We start from the raw sequence: 22,637 nt of genomic DNA on the forward strand, positions 1-22,637 counted from the left end.
AAAAGCCAATATTGAATTGGAGATATAAATCATATTAGAGAGATGAACTTCCATAGGAATGGAAAAGTCCAAAGGGCAGGGCAGATGATAAAAGTACAATGGTCATATCTCTCACTGAAGGATTGTAATTGGTGATTCCTATGTCAGTTAAGTGATGTAAAAACAACCATATAATGTGAAATCTGAGCCAAGGCATGGCTTTGAAAGGGGAAGAGGACACCTGTTAAAAGAATGCTCAGTAGGAAACTCTCTGGTGAGCCTGAAAAGAGGAATCCCCAAGAAGGACCCAGATGAACTGGGTAATTTGGGGATAATTAAAAAGGATAAACGTGATTACTAAGAATTTTCAAAGATTTTCGAAACAGTGGCCATAAGAAAAAGTATCACAGGTACAGAGAAGGCAAAAGTTCCAATTTTTAGATAAGAAAAAAGGCTAAAAACAATAGGCCAGTGAGCTTGGATTTCATGCCTGGCAAAATTTTCAAATGTATTTTAAAGGGGTAGTTAATGAACAGATGTTCAGTAAGAAAGGAAGTTGTTGAAGTCAGATTTACCATGACTTCATCAAGTTTAATAAGCTAGACCACACTAACATTATTTTTAGCAGGTTAAACTTATTGATTAGTGGAATGCTAAAGATATAAATTATCTAGATTTTAGCAAACCATTTATTTGATAAAATCTTTCATGATATTCTTGTGGAAAAGTTGGAAATAATGAATTGATAGACCCATGAAATAGTCATTAATGGTTTGGGGTCAACTTAGATGGTCTCTGATACAGGATCTTAGTAATTTATATATAGTAGTCATACTGTTTTTTTAAATAGTTTTATTAAATGATCTAGATAATTTATGCTTTTTCTGTTTTTTGCTTGAGGATGGGAGGAAGAGAGGAAAGGAAGGGAAATAAGTTGGTAGTTTGTTTTTGGTTATCTTTTCTTTCTTTTCATATATTTAAACATTTATTAAAAGGTTGATGGAAGTGAAATAAACTTCTTTCTAAAATAAACGTATTTATGTTACATATAGTGCTGGAAGGACCTGGTTTAAAATATATATAAACATATATATACTCTATATTTTATGTTAAATTTGAATGTTAAAAAAAATATTAAGTTGGAATAGTTAGATGGCATAGTACTTAAGAGGACTGGCCCTTAAGTCAGAATACTTAAGTTCAAATTAGGCCTCAGACACTTAACACTTCCAAGTTGTGTGACCCTGGACAAGTCACTTAACCCCTGTTGCTTCCCTTTTCCCTTCTATAAAAATATGAAGTCTAGAAAAATATGCTATAGAATGATGTCATCATAACAGACACAATTTAAATATCACTTAACTATGACATCTGAATAATAATCAAAAACTGTCACAAAATTCTATAAGCCAATGATAACTACAAAGATTTAAGGAAAATTAAACTGATAATTGAAGACATTTTACAAAATGATGTAAACCTTAAAGACTTATGTGTGGAAGAAAACACCCAATAATTTTAACACTTTTACAACTGGATTATGTAAATTTGAACCAACATAAAATTTAAGATATAAAATTAAAATAATAGACAAAAAATGGCTTAGAACATGTAACTTTGTTAAGTACTAAAAATTTCACCTAAGGATAAGTATTTCTTACTACATGAAATATATAACAAATTAATTTCAAACCTGTTCCAGTTATAAAAACTAAGAAATGGAAAATAAATAATTTAAAGGCATTAACTAAATTCATTGCAAACAAATCTATACATATACATTACCTCCATGAAGAGACATGCAAGGATAAGATGCTCTCATTAAGTCCTTCAAAAGACCATCAGCATGCTCTTGTTTATCTACAAATATGATAACAGATCCTGACTCCTGGTAATGGCCCAGAAGCTCAAGTAACTTCAGAAACTTGTTTTCTTCTTCAATTACAATCTAAAAACACCAGGAAGTCAATTAACATAAATTCTATTATTATCTTTAGACCAATCCCCATTCACATTTTGTGACAAAACATGATTTCAGTACCTATTAAGTCAAAAAGAAAAAGATTACTGAATTTTTTAGACACTCTGAAAAATCACTGTCTGTTCCTTCTCCTCATTTTCCCCATATCACTATGTGACTAGATATCACAACATGAACAGATAGTGGCTCCAGATCAGTATACACGCAATAGTTTTGTTATTTCTGATTTTCCACCCATACCATTCATGATGTGGGAAGGAAGAGAAGAACAAAAAATGGGCAGTCATAGACAATCAATTGCATGTAATCCCTTTTTTATGCTTGTCTGTTCTGTCCCCTTCTTTTTTGCCCGAACCTTCGTCTTTAATTCAGACCCAGAATGACTTATCACCTCTTCTGTAAAGCATTCCCTGACCTTACCCTGGATCCAAGTATTAACATTCTTTCTCTCCTCAAGTCATACAATATATATTTATTTATATACATCTTCTGTCAGGAAACAGATATAGAGCTAGGGACACCAAGGAAGTCTTCTAATAAAATCCTCACAACTTTTAGAGATGAGGCAAGTGAAGTCTAGAAAAGTGATTTTATTCATTAGTTATTTTCCCAATAACGTTTCAGCTCCATGAATGCATTAACTATTTTGTTTTGTTTTTATATCCTTAGTACCTAGAAGAGTGCTTTACTCTTAGAAGGTACTTAATTTTTTGCTGAACTGAATTTCATTGAATGGAAAATTTTTTTTTTTAGCTTTCAGATGTTCAAAGTTCAATGGTTTTCACAATCAAAAAAAAAGATGCTGAATTAATCAATTCCCTGTCTAACTTTTGGAAGAAATTAACTTCTCACAGCACAGCCTTTGGAAAATAAAAAAGGTCCAGAGAAACGAAACATATAAGTTGATACAGTTAATGCGTTAGCTGGTTTTGCTGAAATACTTATTTTATAAGTAACGAAATCTTATAGATTGAGAGAAGTTCCCATCACAAAATGATGATATTTATATCAGAACTAGGACTCAAGTCAGGTCCTCTGAAGATAATGCTTTTTTCCATTATATTACCTACAAAAGTGTTGGATAAGGAATGGGAATGGTGATAAACAATGTCTGATCCCTTGCCCTTATCAACAACCTCACCTCCACCCCCTCAGCTAAGAAAAAGGAAGCTGTGAAGGTCAGCCCCTGGTTGATTAAAGTATTGTTCTAAAGGAATGAATTCCATTGCTTAGCTAATAAGGTCAGATTCAACAATGAAAATTTAGCTATGAACAATTACATTTCACAAAGGGTTCTACTTACCACCTGTTGTTCAACATCAGAGCAAACCACGCTTCTGCCTCCAACCTGTACTTCAATGGGTTTACTCAGGATCCGACGGGCCAAAGCCTCCATTGCTCTAGGGAAAGTGGCAGAAAACATAACAGTTTGCCGATCAGGTCGGACATTATCCACGATGCGCATGACCTGTTGGAAATAGAGCAAACAAACAGTCATGACTAGTCTCTCTCCAAAACTTCCCTGGAGAAAATAACACTGTAACTACGAACAACACTAAAATTAGCCTCTTTTGTTTATCACAAGATAATTATAGGCAACATCTATATGATGCATGAAAATTTACAAAATGCTTTAAATACATTGATTTAATTCACAGAGTAGCTCTGCAGTAGATCTAGAGGTTTTTCTTCATTTTATAGGTGTGAAAACTAGGGCACTCACAGGTTAAATGACTTGCCTAAGATCACAAAGTAATCGTCACAAAAAATTAGGCCCAAGAGCCCTTAACAATAGCAGCTCCTCTTGAGCCACTAGTCCTGGTAGCCCAGTCCTCATTTCTACCAATGAAAGTAGGGGTCAGTCATCCCCAAATGTCAACTAGCCATCACAAAGACAGGCAAGCTAACCTAGCTAAAGCAACAAGGAATGCTAAAGAAAAGACAGGAAGCAGCAAGCATCAGATCACCTTAGGCATACAAGAGTCATGGAAGAGCAAGGCTAACAACGCAATGTCACCCACATCCTAGGAAGCACCCCTCACCCACCCCAGCCCCAACCCCATGGAGATGTAGCCTGGCAACTAATTGCTCCTCTAACTGCTACACCCAGAGCCATTGAATACCCAGAAAAAGAAAGTTCTTACCACCAAATATCTTGATCCTGTCTAATGAATCTATACCAAAAACTATTATTTTATCAGTGGAAATATTAAAGAAGGAATTTAAAAATCTGTTTTGTTACTACTTGGTACTGGCTAAAAAATGAGAGTGTTGTGGATCAATGAAATAGGTTAGGTATACAAGATATCTTCTGTTTGATAAATCACTAAACTTCATCTTCTGGGATAAGATCTCACTATTGAACAAAAAGTGCTTGGGAAACCTAGAAAACAGCAAGGCAGAAGATAAGCATAGATCAACATCTCAAACCCTATGCAATGATAAAGTTGAAATGGGTTCATGATTAAGATGTAAAGAATGATACCATAAGCAAAATAGGAGAGCAAGGGATATTTTACCTATTGAATCTTTGGAGAAAGAATTTGACCAAACAAAAAATAGATAACATCAAGAAATGTAAAATGTATAACTTTGATTACATCATATTAAAATCTTTTTCACAAAGAAAACCAATGCAACCAAGATTAGAAGGGAAACAGAAAGTCAGGAAACAATTTTTACATCTAATATCTATTCTAGCTCAATATATCTTCAATCATTTTTCCTTTTAATAAGAGCTATTAAGCTTGGTCCTAAATAATAGCAGTTAGTATTTATAAAATGTAAAAAGTAGTTTTCACTTAATAACCTCTGTTAGGTAAGTCATAAGGATTAAATGAGAAAGTACATGAAAGAGCTCTGTAAACCATAAAAAGTTTTACAAATTGAAGGTATTACTGTCACTTTAATGGATCCCATGTTTTCTAAACTTGTGTGATTCTTGCTTGTGCCTTTTTAAACTCTAACAATGGATTTACACAGTACACCAGATTTCTGCTGGTACTTTTAAAATCTTCAAGGTATAAATATACTAAATGATATATCCATTTGCCTTTAAGAGTTATTTTCTAATTCTAATCTATATATAAATTTTATCCATAAAAGGACACACATAAACACACACATGGGGCAGCTAGGTGGCTCAGTGGATAGAGCACTAGCCCCGAAGTCAGGAGGACCCGAGTTCAAATGTGACCTCAGACAATACACTTCATTAGCTGTGTGACTCTGGGCAAGTCACTTAACCCCAGTTGCCTCAGCCAAAATAAAAGGCGCGTATGCGCACACATATACACATACACATACACACACACACACACACAGTTTTTGTTAAACTACTATATACATAATTCCCTCCTCCCAAAAAAATTCCTATTCTAATATTTCTATTCTAATTCAATATATCTCCTAAACATTTATAATGCTACCTTTTCACAATTCTTTTCCAGGGTTGTATAAGGCATGGTTATAAAGTATCAAGACTGATATTCATATGTGACTCAGAGAATTAATCTCATCTAAAATGTATAAGAACTGAGTCAAATTTGTAAAAAAAAAAAAAAAAAAAAAAAAAAAAGTCATTCTCTAATTGACAAATGATCAAAGGATATGAACAATTTTCAGATGAAAAAATTAAAGCCATTCATAGTCATATGAAAAATCACTACTGATTAGAGAAATGAAAATTAAAACTACTCTGAGGTACCAACTTATACCTCTCAAACAGGCTAAGATGATGACAAAAGAAAATGAGAAATATTGGAGGGGATGTGGGAAAACTGGAACACCAATAGATTGTTGGTGGAGTTGTGATCTGATGCAGCTATTTTGGAGAACAATATGGAACTACGTCCAAAGGGTTATCAAACTTTACATACCCTTTGAACCAGCAGTGCCACTACTAGGTCTGCATCCCAAAGAGATCATAAAAGAAAGCAAAAGACACACATGTACAAAAATGTTTATAGCAGCTCTTTTTGTGGTGACAAAGAATTGGAAACTGAGTGGATATCCATGAATTTAAGAGTAGCTAAATAAGTTATGGTGTCTAATTGTGATGGAACAATATACTATTGTTTTATAAGAAATGATGAGCACACTGACTTCAGAAAGGCCTGGAAGGACTTACATGAACTGATGTTAAGTGAAGTAAGAATCAGGAGAACACTGTATACAGTAACAGCAATATTATGTAATGATCAACTATGAAAGACTTAGATCTTTTCATCAATACAGTGATCCAAGATAATTCTAATAAGACTTGGGGAGGAAAATGCTATTCACATTCAGAGAGAAAACTATGGAGACTGACTGTAGATCAAAGCATACTATTTTCATCTTTTTTTTTGTTTGTTTGATTGTTTTTTCTTTCTCATGGTTTTTCACTTTTGTTCTGATTTTTCTTTCACAACCTAATATGGAAATGTCTTAAATGATTATACATGTATAACCTTTTTCAAATTGCTTGCTCTCTTAGGAAAAGGAGAGGTGAAGGAGGGAGCAAAAAAAGATTACAAAAATGAATGTTTGATGATCCAGCAGTGCTATTACTGGGCTTATATCCCAAAGAGATATTGAAGAAGGGAAAGGGACCTGTATGTGCAAAACTGTTTGTGGCAGCTCTGTTTGTAGTGGCTAGAAACTGGAAATTGAATGGATGCCCATCAGTTGGAGAATGGCTGAATAAATTGTGGCATATGAATGTTATGGAATATTATTGTTCTGTAAGAAATGACTAAAAGGATGATTTCAGAGAAGCTGGAGAGACTTAAATAAACTGATGCTAAGTGAATTGGGCAGAACCAGGAGATCATTATATACCTCAACAACAATACTGTATGATAATCAATTCTGATGGACATGGCTCTCTTCAACAATGAGATGATCCAAACCAATTTCAATTGTTCAGTAATGAAAAGAATCAGCTACACCCAGAGACAGAACTATGGGAAATGAGTTCGGACCACAACATAGCATTTCCACTCCTTCTATTATTGTTTACTTGCATTTTTGTTTTCTTTCTCAGGTTTTTTTTCTTTCTAAACCCAATCTTTCTTGTGCAGCAAGATAACTGTATAAATATGTATATATATTGTATTTAACATATATTTTGACATATTTAACATGTATTGGACTACCTGCCATGTATGGGAGGGAAAAAGTTGGAACAGGTTTTGCAAGGGTCAATGTTGAAAAATTACCCATGCGTATGTTTTATAAATAAAAAGCTATAACATAAAAAATAAAAAAATAAAAAAAATGAATGTGTGAAACCTATTTTACATGTATTTGGAAAAAAAGGAAATTATATTTTTAAAATATTTACCTATTGAGGAATAGCTTTTGACATTATTAATTTATTTTAATTCACTATATAACTTTTACTAGTGTATGTTATATGAAAATGGAATATTACTACTCAATAAGAAATGAGAATTCATTTAAAAGATTTGGACGAATTAACAGAAAATGAAAGGAGATTCTATATAATGAATATCATGAAATAATAAAAAACTCACTAAAGGAAAGCCAACATGAATAAATGATGGTCCCAGAAATTAGATAATGAAAGCATAGATACTTTTTATATAGCACTGAGATAGAGAACTATTAGAGCAGAATATTCTATACATTATCAGGTGCAATCACTACAACATGTTTTTGCTTCATTGTTTTTTCTTTGTTACAAAGGCGTGTGTAATCTAAGGAGAAGATTCCCACATGACTATGATGTAGAGACAAAATGTTATTGAAAGAAATAAATTCAATTTTTACCTGTGGCTCAAAACCCATGTCAAACATTCTATCTGCTTCATCAAGAACTACATATGTTACTCTTCGAAGGTTTGTCACCCTACCTATAATAAGAAGAAAAATAAAAAACAGGAACTAAAAATCAATTGTAAGTCATTTTTTAAGTACCAAGGATTTTAAAAAACTGTAAGGGTACTAAACTAACTAATTTAAACAGAGGGGGATAGGTAAATATTTTTAAAACAGTGAATTAGATTTCAATCTTAATTGTCTTAATCTAATGGCAAATATATTCTGGCAATGGGTATATGAGGCCCTTTATTTTTTCAAACTCTTCTCTTGCATACCATCATAGGGCCTGAAGAACCTGTAAAACTCAGAAAACAGCCCTCTCCAAAACACATCATAAAACTAAGACTGAGATGAAGCATCGAGCCACATCAGCCATTATCTGACAGCATCACCTAGGAAAAAACATATTAGAGATTACAGCGTATGTGTGGAAGGCAAGGTTCCAGTGCTAACTGATCCAGTCTCAGTTAATCTCCCTTCAAAATAGCTATAATCTATGATTATATAATCTAGAAACATCTGACAGGCATAAGGGATTATTAATATCATCCAACATGAAACACATTATTGTACATATAAGCCAATTTTCTGTATGAGGATCCAATTTAGTTAAATTTTGCCACTGTGGTTCAAATAAGATCAACAGCTTTCATTACCAAAGAAAGTTGAACAGAACAGAGCACAGAATTAATAAGCACTTCTAAGAATGTTAACTTTAAATCATCTGGCTTTTAAAGGCAAATTCAAGAACTAGTAAAGGAAAAACAAACCCGGAAGATTACAAAAGGAAAAAAGTCAAATTCAAAGTGTTTGAAGCAGTGCAGCATTAATCAAATTTTTCATATATTATACTTTGCAGACATGATAATCTAGCATCTTTTGATAACGATTTCCTGAATTCACGTAACAGTAATAGCTACAACTCTAAAAGGGGAAAAAAAAAAAAAAAAAAACACAACTGCAAGCAGTCCTTAAAGTATTTTGCTTTGTTTAAATACTATGTTGTAAACTCTTGAAAGTATTTTTCCTTACACGTTAAAACAAAGAAGTGATTTCTAAAAACTACCCATGTTACAATTTTATATTCAAAGCCCAAGTAGTTTGGCAAAATTTGGGAACAGCATTAAACTACCTACCTTTGGATGGTTAAAGTCTTGGAAGCCCAGTTCTATAAATCTTGAAGGGCCTTTTTCCACAGAAGTTAAATAATGTCAAAAGTTTAGTAATAGTTTTGATTTGGAATAATTCAATAAAACATTAAGATTTGTCTAAAAACATGCAATATTTATAAAAGTCAAAATTTCTTGAAGCTGCAATATCTTGATTTAATTCTTAATACCAACACTTGAATAAGGAAAAAAATTTCAAATTTCTCAATTTTACCAAAAGAGTAATTTTTAAAATAAAATAAAGTTAGAATAAAATTAAGCTGATATATTTTAATGTTAAGGATTATTAGACATAAGTATTAAAAAAAAAAAGCCAAAAGTTTTTAAACTGCTGCAGAAACCTCAAATTAAACTCAAATAGATACACTAAAATATAAATATATGCATTCAAATTAAAATGTGTTGTAATCCCTTCATCACATAAGTTATATGTCTTAGATTTTAGTTTTGGGAGGCCATTCTATAGTAAAACGTCAAATATGAAATTCAAGATATTACAACTTTAAGAGGTGAATTCCAGAAAACTATTCATTACAACTTTTTCTTGAATACAGTTTTACTTAAGCAAAAAAACTGTACAGACCTGTAACAAAGAAAAAACAAGAAAAAAAGTCTCTTACTCACCACTATTAGCCGCTAACATATCAATCATTCGACCAGGTGTGCAAACAATAATTTCAGCACCTCTTTTCAATTCAGCAATCTAATAAGAAAGACAATATATTTACAAACTAACACTCAACATCGGTTACTTTCCTAAGCACAATTCATACAGACTTGAAAATATGTCACTTGGTCTTTCTGTAAAATAAATTATTAAAGGCAATAGCTCAAAGCTGATAAGCAGCACCCAAAGCCTCTAAAGTTTAACCTAGCAAAATCCAACTTAATCTGGCAGCATTGCATACAAATGTCTCAATGGGTATAAGGTCAAAATGGTAAAGAAAATGAAGAATTTGTTTTAGTATTACTTTCATTTCCCATTGATCTTCAAATGCACAAAAGAAATTTAACATAGAGCAATATCAATTTAAATGATTATTCAAATGAATTTTAAAAGAATCAAGTGTTAAAAACATGTTTTATCACGTTAAATGACATATTTATATATATATATGTATTGCATATATGCAGAATATACTAGAGATAAAGATTCATTTAAATATTACTTTTTTGGAATATTTTAAAATTAGCATTTATTTCATCTATTTATCTTATAAAGACTATCTTTTCTGAAAGGCAGTATAGCATCCTAGAAAGAGCACTGAATTTAGTTCCAGCTCAACCACTTACTGATCAAGTAATTTCAGAAAATTCAGTTTATTGCTGAGCTTGAGTATCTGTCTCACCTATTTCATAGAGCTTTTATAAGAATCAGCAAGATAGTATGTTGTCAAAACTACCTGAAAACTGTCAAGCACAACAGAATCACAAGGGACAAGTTTTCTCATTACTGACATTCTTATGCAACTTCAAGAGCCATCAATCAAGTACTAAATAAAATAGTGTTATCTCTGAGATGGCAACATTACCAATCAACTTTACTGAAAAACTTGATTACAGAAGATGGAAAAACAATATCTGTTGTATATGTCTCTTTCTCCTAGCCATATACACATACAACAATTTCATTTACTTTAGAATTATTTTAAATCCAAGCATTTCTAACCTTCAAAAAGAAATTTCCAAACTAGAACTGTATGCTTTAACTCAAGATGATCTGAGGTAGCATTGATAATAATTTTAAATAAAGATCATATACAAAATAATGTGTGGCGAACTGATGCTGAGTGAAATGAGCAGGACCAGGAGATCATTATATACTTCAACAACAATACTAGATGATGACCAGTTCTGATGGACCTGGCCGTCCTCAGCAACGAGATCAACCAAATCATTTCTAATGGAGCAGTAATGAACTGAACTAGCTATACCCAGAAAAAGAACTCTGGGAGATGACTAAAAACCATTACATTGAATTCCCAATCCCTATATTTATGCACACCTGCATCTTTGATTTCCTTCACAAGCTAATTGTACAATAATTCAGAGTCTGATTCTTTTTGTACAGCAAAATAATGTTTTGGTCATGTATACTTATTGTGTATCTAAGTTATATTTTAATATATTTAACATCTACTGGACATCCTGCCATTTAGGGGAGGGGGTGGGGGGGGTAAGAGGTGAAAAATTGGAACAAGAGGTTTGGCAATTGTTAATGCTGTAAAGTTACCCATGTATATATCCTGTAAATAAAAGGCTATTAAATAAAAAAAATAAATAAATAAATTTAAAAAAATATATATATATTGTGTGGGACTAATACTCCATAAATCACTTCTCAGTTCCTTCTTTGACCAAGTCTCCTCAAGTACTGAAAAGAGTTTCTTGTATCCATAGGTGAGATGTGGCTTCAAAACACTTCAGATGGGTGGAGAGGCAATTACCTAGACAAGAGTTAGGTTTGGTTATCACCCTTAATCCATTTCTTTAAGAAAGGCCTTAACTTTTGTTTTACATCTTTAGAGGAAGAATTCGAAAAGGCTAGAGAAACCTTATTTAATATTTTCAGGTAAATTTTTAAAAAGGTTTTAAATGTGCTTTCACAATACCTGTTCACTGATTCCTGTCCCTCCATAGACACATACAACTCTAAGGCCCAATGTCTTGGAAAACTTCTTACATTCTTTAGTAATTTGTAAAGCCAGCTCTCTAGTTGGAGTCATGATGACAGCTGAAAAGATAAATATGTTACAAGTCTAACCACCAAAATTTTAAGAAATATTATTCTTTTAAAGAGTAAATATAAATCTTAGCAATGAAGTTCAGATAACTTATGGTCTAAATTTTAATGTTTTGATTTATTTTATGCAGCTTTAAAAGCTAAATTTAAAAAGATTTACAGCAACAGAGGCTATGTAAAGGATAATATAAAATTTAACTGCACCTTTAGTAGTAGGCTACTTGAAAGATAAATGAGGGGGAAAATTCCTCAGTCAACCTATGCAAAGTCTTGTTCGAATTAAAAGTAAACGTCTCAAGTATAAATCAGAACAAAAGAAAATTAAGTCACTCACTGCGATGCCAGAATTCACAAAGCTGTTTCAGGAGACAATCTTGAAAGGATTATAGACAAAGAAGAACTATATATTCCTCTCTGTTTCCAAGAGAGGAAGTGTACAATTTTCTAAAACTTTACTGGAGTTTAAAAAAGAAATCTCTGACAAAATGAACCAAAAACCCTGTTTCTGAGGACCTGATAAAATTCCGGCACTAAATGCTTCCCAGGATAAAATATAAGGGAAACTAAATTTCCCTCTTATGTTTTGCGTCGAGTTTATAGATCCATGGATACTGGCCAAGAACAATTCTCAACATAAATAAACAGATAGATGCACAAGGAGTCTACCTGCCGAGTCAGAGTTTAAAAACTGAGCTGTGCCAGGAGAGAGGTTGTTTTTGTACTTCTGAGATGTCACTCCAGAGCTCGGAAGATTCTCACTCCACCTGCTGGTAAGGGGAAATCAGCCCCAAAGTGCCAAATTGATACAGGGAATGTATACAAAAACATTTTTATTGTCACACTTATGAATATTACAGCTTATCAGGTCTTACGTGGTTAACACTCAACACAACCTAGAAAAACTTTAAAGAAAAGGAATCTGTACCTATGGGACCCTCTCCTTCCTCTAAAGCCCTTTGATCCATGATGTGTCTAAACATGGGCAAAAGAAAAGCAATTGTCTTTCCACTTCCTGTTTTGGCGATGCCAATCAAATCTCTTCCAGACATGATAGCTGGTATGGCTTGGGCCTGGATTGGTGTAGGCTTTTCATAACAATGTCTTGAAAAGAAAAACAAGGAAAAAAAATGTTAAGAAAAACAATCTTTTAAATGTGGAAATATGTTTAGAAAAACTGCACAGGTTTAACTCATACTGGATAACTTGCGTAAAAGGAGGCAGAAGGTGGGAAGGGTGGGAGAAAAATAAGGAACAGAAGATCTTGCAAGGGTGAATGTTGAAAACTATCTTTGTATTTTGAAAAATAAAAACCTATTCTTAAAAAAAAAAAAAAAGAATATTTTTTACATACTGCTAAAAATTCCATACTCAACTTTTCAAACACATATTGGGGGGGAGGGGAGAGGGAGGAACTATTCTATTAAGAAACACATTGCCAAATATCTGAAAATGTGGATTAATGACTTCGATAATCATTATGTAGACTGATAATCAAAAGTGGACTAATGATTATTACATAACCCACTTACTTCTTGAGGGAATTTAATATCTTCATTGAAATTCCACACTGGACCCAAGTTTTTATTGGTTTAGGGCAACCTTTTCCTTTGACCGTAATCCCCTCCATTTCCAATCGAAATATATTCACCTCTGTAAAACATAATCTAAGATTAAAGATTGTAAAGTATTTTCTATGTAAATAGAAGTATTTTGATAGTTTTTAATTAGACCCAGTGATATTTCTGAATTTTTACTTTGATTTGACTCATTATTTGACTTAATTCTGTGATTATTCCAAACAATAGAGAAAAACACATATGGGTTAGTAAAAAAGGGAATCACTACTCCTGATCCGGTAAATCCAATTTACAAAGATAATGATTAGCTTATAATATTTACAAGCACAATAGTTAGGTTGTAATATTTATTTTAATGTATATACTTTAACATATTTAACATGTATTAGACTACCTGCCATCTAGGGGAGGGGTTGGTAAGGGGAAGGAGGGGAAAAATTGGAATAGAAGGTTTTGCAAAGATTAATGTTGAAAGATTACCCATGCATAAGGGTATTTGTAAATAAAAAGCTATAATAATAATAAATAAATATAAAAATGTTTATGTTAATGTCTGAAACAGATATTTAAACAAAGTCTATCTGAGACCTCTCAACGTCCACCAACATCACAAAAGTAACACCAGTTTTCCCATTAATCTTCTTAAGCTAAGACAAGGAAAATGCGAGAGAAACACTTTATTTGGCATGGGGGAGTTTCTTGCTTCTTTCAAGATATCCTCTATTCTTTGGACAATATTAAAATATCCCCAAGACTAAATATACATTAATTTACCATCTTGAGACATTTTTGCCAGCTCTGGAACTTCAACATAAAAGTTTTTTCTGTATGGTTCATATTCAATTTTTCCATGATCAACTGGTTCTAGGAGCTTCCTTTGTTTGGTCTGATAACCTGTTAGAGCTGTCTGAAGATCAACTTCTTCTTCTTCTGATGAATACTACAGATTAGAAAATTATAAAATGATTCATTTGAAAAGTATGGTTCTTCCCCAAATTTTAACACATTGGAAATCAATTATCCTTGTGTTGTCTCTTCTTGTAAACTCTCATTTGGCTTTTGTGACAATCACAATATTGTAGACCTTTTAAGACTTTCTAAAAGGGAGCCGTTTTCACTAAAATTTTCAGTGAAGACTGGCAAAGCATTATTTTACTGTAATAGAATGAATAGTCTTAAAACTAATATTAAGATATTTAACTGTGGATTCTAAGATACAACAGTGTCATCATTTAGTGTGTTCTGCCTAGAGAAGCAAAAAAGCAGGTGGAGTTTTTTTTGGATACTTTATTTTCTATTCCTGCTCTGCTGCAAAATCACACAACTGAAATAAGATTGTTTTATCAAGTAAACCATGATCCACATGTTCAACTAAACCATCAGTTTTTCTTATTCTTTCTTACATAAAATTTTGGAACAACTAATACTGGTAAAAATAACTGACATTCACTATTTTTTTCTTTTTTTTCCTGAGGCAATTGGAGTTAAGTGACTTGCCTAAGGTCACACAGCCAGGAAGTGTTAAGTATCTGAGGCCAGATTTGAATTCAGGTGCTCCTGACTTCAAACCTGTATTCTATTCACTGCACCACTTAGCTGCCCCACTTTGGTTTTTTTCTAAAGTGATCTACAAATTTAGCCAACAAATTTGCTAACCTACTTATCGCTGAATAATTTTACTTTACTGAATTGATAATGCTTCTATAAAAGCCTATCCATAAATACTTTCTGATGAAAGGTCATGAACCCAATAAGACTTCAATCAACATGAATGATGAACTACCTCCATTGCATCCTGGTCATTTTCCATGAGTTCTCCTTTCTTCTTTTCAGATTCCACAGTAGCCTTTTTAGTTGTCACAACAGTGACAACTTTTGTAACAGTTGGTCCTGATTTCTGAAACATAACACATAAAATTTCCCATAAAACAGAAAACTTTCAGCAGACTATATCACATGAGTTTTAAATACCAGACTTAGCTTAGCTTTATGGCAAGTTAATGATAAATCAGACAATAAGAATGTATATATATATATAGATATAGATATAGATATAGATATAGATATAGATTTTTTTACCAGTTTGTACAATGAATTATTATACAACATAGTATTATTAAAAAAAAAAAACAGCTTAATGTTGCCCTTATAAAAGTACAAATATATTTAATTTAAAAGTAAACAACTTTTAAATTCTATATTTGCACAACTGATCAGTATTATGGCACTTTTGATAAGAGAATATAATGAAAATACTATCTAACTTTTCTAAAGTCATAAAAGAAACTAGTAGTAGAATTCATAGCAGAACCAAAATCTCAGATTAAGAATCATTTTTAAAAAATTTTTAAAATATAATTATAACCTTATAAATTATAAATTACAAACCCATACCTGCTCAAACAAAAATTAGAACCAAAAGATTGTTCAAGAGTACAAATTTCTGTTATAATTTTTTAAAATTACATATTAAATTTCAATAAAGAAATTAAATCATCTTATTTCCAGGTCCCTTTCTGAACTTTGGCTCTATATATTTTCCCAGATTTTGTTACTATTGTTTTCATGGTATAGTTGCCGCATATATAATTTTCATTATAATTACTCATACTACAACTTTTCAGTGTCTTTCTATTTTTCTTTGTATTCTTCCATGTGTTACAGTATAATATTCCATTTCACTCAAATGCTACAATGAGTTTAGTTATTCATTTCTCAATTCTTAATTATATGTGTTATACTGAGGGGAGGCAGAAAGGGAGGGGGTTCACTCACCATACTGAGTACAAGCTAATCATTATATCACTAGGGAACCATTATTTGTTATAAGATTAAATCAATCATACTGAACCAGAGAACTATTTATCACCATGCTAAACTAGATAACCAATGTCTTATCAATTCCACTGAGTTAACACCTTGTTGTAAGAATCCTTGCCTCTAAGTATATTTCTCCAGAGTTCTGGCCCATTACAAAACATATTTCTGTCTTTGTGAAATTCTTTTTAGATCACAGGTACCTTAATAGTCTCTGTCCTAAATAAATTTATCCTTGTAGTTTATTTAGCCATTGTAGTTTTTTAAAAGAATCACTGTCTTTCCTACAAAGCTGACCTAGAAATGAAATTCAAGATATCTATTTTGTCTTTTATCTTATATCATTTTTTGATTTTGTATAAAATCTTAGAGTTCAGATTTCTGTGCTTTGAATTTTTTTTTCAGACAGCTTGTAAATTTTTATCATTCTCATTTAGTCTTGAAACTAGGTAATTGTGTATCTGAATAAGGTGAATTTGATGTTCACCTCCTATTAATTTTGCCATTTGGAATATATCACATTTTTTCAACATTTCTAACAAAGTTCTATACAATTTATAATCAATAAACACTAATTAAATACCAAATATGTACCTGGCACCATGATATCCTGAAATACAATGGTCTGAATGCTTTTCATCATCAGTTTGCCTACTTCGAAAAATAATTGTAATAAATATAAGCAGAAGTTAATTGTATTTGAAGGTGGAGCAAGGAGAGAAAGTTTAATATTTTAGTCTCCCTGAAAACTGATGATAGAAAGCAGTCATAACAAAGTAGTACAAGTTAAGCAAAAATCAATATACTCATCATAGCTGACAATACTTGTTTAGTTCCACATCTCTGAGAAGAAAAGCAAAATATATTTTATTTAGTCCTCTGAAATCAAAATTAGTCACTCTATTGATCATAATAATGATATCTTTAAATGTTGTTTTCCTTTATGTTGTTGGGGTCACTAAAAAAAGTTCTCTTGGTTCTGTCTCAAGACCTTCATAAGCATCTCTCCAAATTTCTCTTAATTGTCCATTTTTCTCATCTCTTGCAGTGCGATACTATTTCATTACTTGACTATGCCATTCTTAGGCAAAAAATGAATCTTGCTTCTATTTACATAAAGTTTTCTCTCCATGTTGTGGATCCCTTTAGAAGACTATGAAGTCTTCAAACCTGTTCCTTCTCAAAATGCTTTTCAATGCATAAAATAAAATACAAAGGGTTTCAAAGGAAAAGAATTATAAAAAAAAAAAAATAAGAAAAAAAAAAGCTCACAGACTTCAGGTTAAGAATCCCTGGTTTCATTTTTTACTATCACATAAAATATTACTAATATAAAGATCAGGAGTGAAACAAGACTGCCCACTATCAACATTACTATTCAATATTGTATTAGAAATACTAGCTTTGGCAATAAGAGTGGAGAAAGAGATTAAAGAAATTAGAGGTAGGTAATGAGGAAACCAAATTATTGCTCTTTGCTGATGATATAATGGTATACTTAGAAAACCCCAGAGATTCTACTAAAAAGCTATTAGAAATAATCCACACCTTTAGCAAAGTTGCAGGATACAAAATAAACCCACATAAGTCATCAGCATTCTTATATATCATTAACAAAATCCAACACTTCCATTATACTAACAATAGTATAAAATATTTAGGAATCTATCTGCCAAGGGAAAGTCAGGAACTACATAAGCAAAACTATAAAACATTTTCTACACAAATAAAGTCAGATCTAACCAACTGGAAAAATATCAAATGCTCTTGAATAGGGCAAGCAAATATAATAAAGATGACAATACTACCTAAACTAATTATTTCTTTAGCGCTATACCAATCAGACTCCCAAAAAACTATTTTAATGACCTAGAAAAAATAACAACAAAGTTCATATGGAAAAACAAAAGGTCAAGAATTTCAAGGGAATTAATGAAAAAAAAAAAAAATCAAATGAATGTGGCCTAGCTGTACCAGATCTAAAATTATATTAAAAAGCAGCGGTTATCAAAACCATTTGGTATTGGTGAAGAAATAGACTAGTTGATCAGTGGAACAGGTTAGGTTCAAAGGACAAAACAGTCAATAACTTTAATAATCTAGTGTTTTACAAACCCAAAGAACCCAGCTTTTGGGATAAGAACTCACTGTTTGACAAAAATTGCTGGGAAAATTGGAAATTAGTATGGCAAAACTAGGCACTGACCCATACTTAGCACCATATACCAAGATAAGGTCAAAATGGGTACATGACCTAGGCATAAAGAATGAGATTATAAATAAATTAGAAGAACATAGGATAGTTTACCTCTCAGACCTGTGGGGGAGGAAGGAATTTATGACCAAAAAAGAACTAGAGATCATTATTGATCACAAAATAGAAAATTTTGATTTACATCAAAATGAAAAGGTTTTGTACAAATAAAACTAAATCAGACGAGATTAGAAGGGATGCAATAAACTGGGAAAACATTTTCACAATCAAAAGTTCTGATAAAGGCCTCATATCCAAAATATATAGAGAATTGACTCTCATTTATAAAACGCCAAGCCATTCTCCAATTAATAAATGGTCAAAGGATATGAACAGAAATTCTCAAAGAAATTGAAACTATTTCTAACAATATGAAAAGGTACTCCAAATCATTATTAATCTGAGAAATGCAAATTAAAACAACTCTGAGATACCACTACACACCTGTCAGATTGGATAGAATGACAGGGAAAGATAATGCGGAATGTTGGAGGGGATGTGGGAAAACTGGGACACTGATACATTGTTGGTGGAATTGTGAATCCATCCAGCCATTCTGAAGAGCAATTTGGAACTATGCTCAAAAAGTTATCAAACAGTGCATACCCTTTGATCCAGCGGTGTTACTACTGGGCTTATATCCCAAAGAGATTTTAAAGAAGGGAAAAGGGACCTCTATATGCAAGAATGTTTGTGGCAGCCCTCTCTGTAGTGGCCAGAAACTGGAAACAGAGTGGATGCCCATTAACTGGAGAATGGCGGAATAAATATATGAATATTATGGAATATTATTGTTCTGTAAGAAATGACCAGCAGGATGACTTCAGAAAGGCCTGGAGTGACTGACATGAACTGATTCTGAGTGAAAGGAGCAGGACCAGGAGATCATTATATACTTCAACAACAATACTATATGATGATCAATTCTGATGGATGTGACCCTCTTCAACAATGAGATGAACCAAATCAGTTCCAAAAGAACAGTAATGAATTGAACCAGCTACACCCAGTGAAAGAACTCTGGGAGATGACTATGAACCACTACATAGAATTCCCAATCCCTCTATTTTTGTCCACCTGCATTTTTTGATTTCCTTCACAAGCTAATTGTACATTATTTCAAAGTCCAATTCTTTTTGTACAGCAAAATAACTGTATGGACATGTATACTATGTTGTATTTGACTTATACTTTAACATATTTAACATGTAATGGTCAACTTGACATCTAGGGAAGGGGGTGGGTAGAAGGAAGGGAAAAGTTAGAACAAAAGGTTTTGCAACTGTCAATGCTGAAAAATTACCCATGCATATATTTTGTAAATTAAAAGCTATATAATTTTTAAAAAAATAAAGTATCTTCCAAAATAATTGGACCTATTCATAACTTGATCCATAGTGTACTTTTCCTTTGAAGATTACTCAGTGATCAAGTTTTTGTTTTATCATAAAATATAAATATGGTATTTATGGTGCAAACCCAGGGTTTTGGATAATTCTTTCATATGGTTATTAATATTTTGCACTTTTGGGGAAAACTGCCCATTCTTATCCTTTAATCTCTTATCTATTGGGACTAGTTTTTGGAATTATATTCATTGTTAAGAGGCAGTGAGGCAGAAGATATGGGGTCAAGTACTGATTCTGACACATACTATTTGTAAGACAAATAAATTACTTAAATTTCTCACTGTTCTCTAGGCTACTCTTTAAGAATCTAAAGTTTCAGAGAAGATGCAAACTTGCCTTTGTTGGGTAAATTAACTTACTTAGGAGCTTACCATACATGTAAAAGGATACTTCCCATCCCTATCCTATAAGCTCCCTTATTTTGTGAAAAATATCCCTTTCTAAATTGGACTTTAATATTTCAGGTAGATGTCCTTTTGGAATCTGAGGTATATTTGACACTGGGCAAAACCTATTTTCCTTCATTTTACTAGTTCTTTTTTGAAAAAAATAAATTTTTTTTCATCCCTTCCTCTTAGGTTAGTCACATGCAATTAACTAAAATTTTCTATATTATTCATTTTGCACAAGAAGACAAACATTTAAAAAAAAAAAAAAAAAAAAGAAAGAAAAATGGTAGGCTTTAGTCAGTATTCAGACATCTTAGTAGTATTTCTTAATTATAGTCTTCACCTACCTTTTTCTCCAAGAAGTTTCTGTTGCTGGGATTACTGTACACTAGATTAATATATGAATATATAATATATAATCCACTGATTAACTTTCTGCTTTGAAACAATCCCAAATAGTACTGTTGATGATTATTGCTTCATATAAAATAGTTTGAAATATAGTAATTATTTCTATTTTCCATGGAATTAATTATAAAATGCTTCAGTTTTGCCATTTACTTTTCCTTTTTGGTTGCATTAAGTTCCTTCTTCATTTTTATTTTTGCTTAATTTCATTTTGTCCTTCAATTTATTTTTTTCTTTTTTTTCTTTTGCTGAGGAATTGGGTTTAAGTGACTTGCCCAGGGTCACACAGTCAGAAAGTATTAAGTGTCTGAACCAAATTTGAACTCAGGTCCTACTGACTTCAGGGCTGGTGCTTTATCCATTGCATCATTTAGCTGCCCCTCTTCCTATACAGTATACATCATTCATGTTCCAAGGAAATTCTAGTTTCATTACTAGTGTTTTTGTTCATGTTGGCTAAATATATTTTCTTCTATTTTCAGTGTCTCCAATTTTCTAAATTCTTAATATTTTTTCATTGTCATAAAATTTGTATGTTTGTCAATTTCTTTGAGCATTTATACCTTTAAAATAAGTTCTTTTGAACACTTTTATTTCCTTTAGTTGTTTCTAAAAAAGGTATTCCAATCCCTCTATTTTTGTCCTCTTGCATTTTTAATTTCCTTCACAGGCTAATTGTACACTATTTCAAAGTCTGATTCTTTTTGTACAGCAAAATAAATGTTTGGACATGTATACATATATTGTATTTAACTTATACATGAACACATTTAACATGTATTGGTCAACCTGCCATCTGGGGGAAGGAGTGGGGGGGAAAGAGGGGAAAAGTTGGAACATGCATATATCTTGTAAATAAAAAGCTATAATATTAAAAAAAAAAAAAAAAAAAAAAAAACTAGAAACTAGATTTTTTTGCAGTCAGTCTTCCCATCTTCCTGGAAGTCTCTCTACATATAAAAAATTTATTTAAAATGACCAAACAATAAGCAATGAAAATGACAGATCTTTTACCTTCTCACTTCCACCACCACCTTTAACACTTCTCATATTAAATTTCTTGACCTCCTCTTTTACTTCTTCCATATATGCATCTAATGGATCTAATTCTTCATCTTCGATTTCATTTCCTTCCTTTTCACCTTCTGCAGGCTCTTCCTCATCATCTAAATCACAAGAAAATATATACATACAGATTTGTATTTTTCCCCTTCATTCGATTCAGACCTGAGTGACATGACAAAGGTGATAAAATTAAAAGAGATAAGGAAGTTGGTGGGAAACAGGGAAGAATAAAAGATTTGAGTTTTATCTACTTTACAATGATTCAATGAGGAACAAATATGTCAACTTTACGTACCTTAAAGTATTTTGAAAATGTCAGCAATTATGATTATCGTTATTCATTAAGCAATATGAAATATGGCAATAGTATACAAATGAGAGAAGTAACAGTGAAAGATAATTCATAGTACAAGGCAAAGAAACCTTGAGAATGGACAAAGGAGAAAATGTTGATAGACTGAACTTTCAAAAATACCTAGTTAAGGATGGGTAGGAAGAAGAGTTACTAAAAGCAAGAAAGAAGTCATAAAAAGTGAAAAAGAATCATGATATGTGAGATAGCATCAAAAAAATCATAATAGGAAGAACACTCATAAACAATGAAAAAGATTAAGAATAACCTGAATCAAATCAGACCTGTTTACTGCTTAGCACAGTGTTTAGCATTTAGAAGATGTTTAGTAAATGTGTGTTACTCTATTTATGTCATTGTCATCATTATTGTTCAAAAGGTATAAGGAAAAAGAATTGGACGGCAAAGCAATTAAAGTAGCAGCTTTCCCAACACTAGCAACTGGATTATATATCACTAATAATTACCCTACATACAACTAGATTGTAATACCACTGAAAAGTACTCTACATGCAACTTTTGGCACAAGTTATCCTTAAACTTGACCTTTCTCCTTGACCTGTGTTAACCTTAGATAAGTCACATAGTCTTTATCTGGGTTTCAGTTTTTTCATTTGTAAAATGAGGCAATTGGCAATACCTCTAAAGACCTTTCTAGTTCTATATCT

At 32.0% G+C, this 22,637-nt stretch overlaps 1 protein-coding gene across 3 annotated transcripts in view; it reads right to left on the reverse strand.

Moving 5' to 3' along the window:
• The window catches only part of DDX46 (DEAD-box helicase 46), a 57,137-nt gene that overhangs the window by 14,261 nt on the left and 20,239 nt on the right, over positions 1–22,637 (reverse strand). For all 3 annotated transcript variants that reach the window (XM_031953029.1, XM_012549676.3, XM_031953028.1), the window contains exons 6-15: positions 21,567–21,718; positions 15,059–15,172; positions 14,050–14,215; positions 13,228–13,348; positions 12,624–12,799; positions 11,568–11,689; positions 9,580–9,658; positions 7,736–7,818; positions 3,264–3,428; positions 1,765–1,927 (exon numbers count right to left, since the gene is read on the reverse strand). In XM_031953029.1, the coding sequence (XP_031808889.1) occupies positions 1,765–1,927; positions 3,264–3,428; positions 7,736–7,818; positions 9,580–9,658; positions 11,568–11,689; positions 12,624–12,799; positions 13,228–13,348; positions 14,050–14,215; positions 15,059–15,172; positions 21,567–21,718 (1,341 nt within the window). The remainder of the gene's footprint in view (positions 1–1,764; positions 1,928–3,263; positions 3,429–7,735; positions 7,819–9,579; positions 9,659–11,567; positions 11,690–12,623; positions 12,800–13,227; positions 13,349–14,049; positions 14,216–15,058; positions 15,173–21,566; positions 21,719–22,637) is intronic.

This window comes from Sarcophilus harrisii, chromosome 2 (assembly GCF_902635505.1).
Source record: "Sarcophilus harrisii chromosome 2, mSarHar1.11, whole genome shotgun sequence".
NCBI classification, from domain to species: domain Eukaryota; kingdom Metazoa; phylum Chordata; class Mammalia; order Dasyuromorphia; family Dasyuridae; genus Sarcophilus; species Sarcophilus harrisii.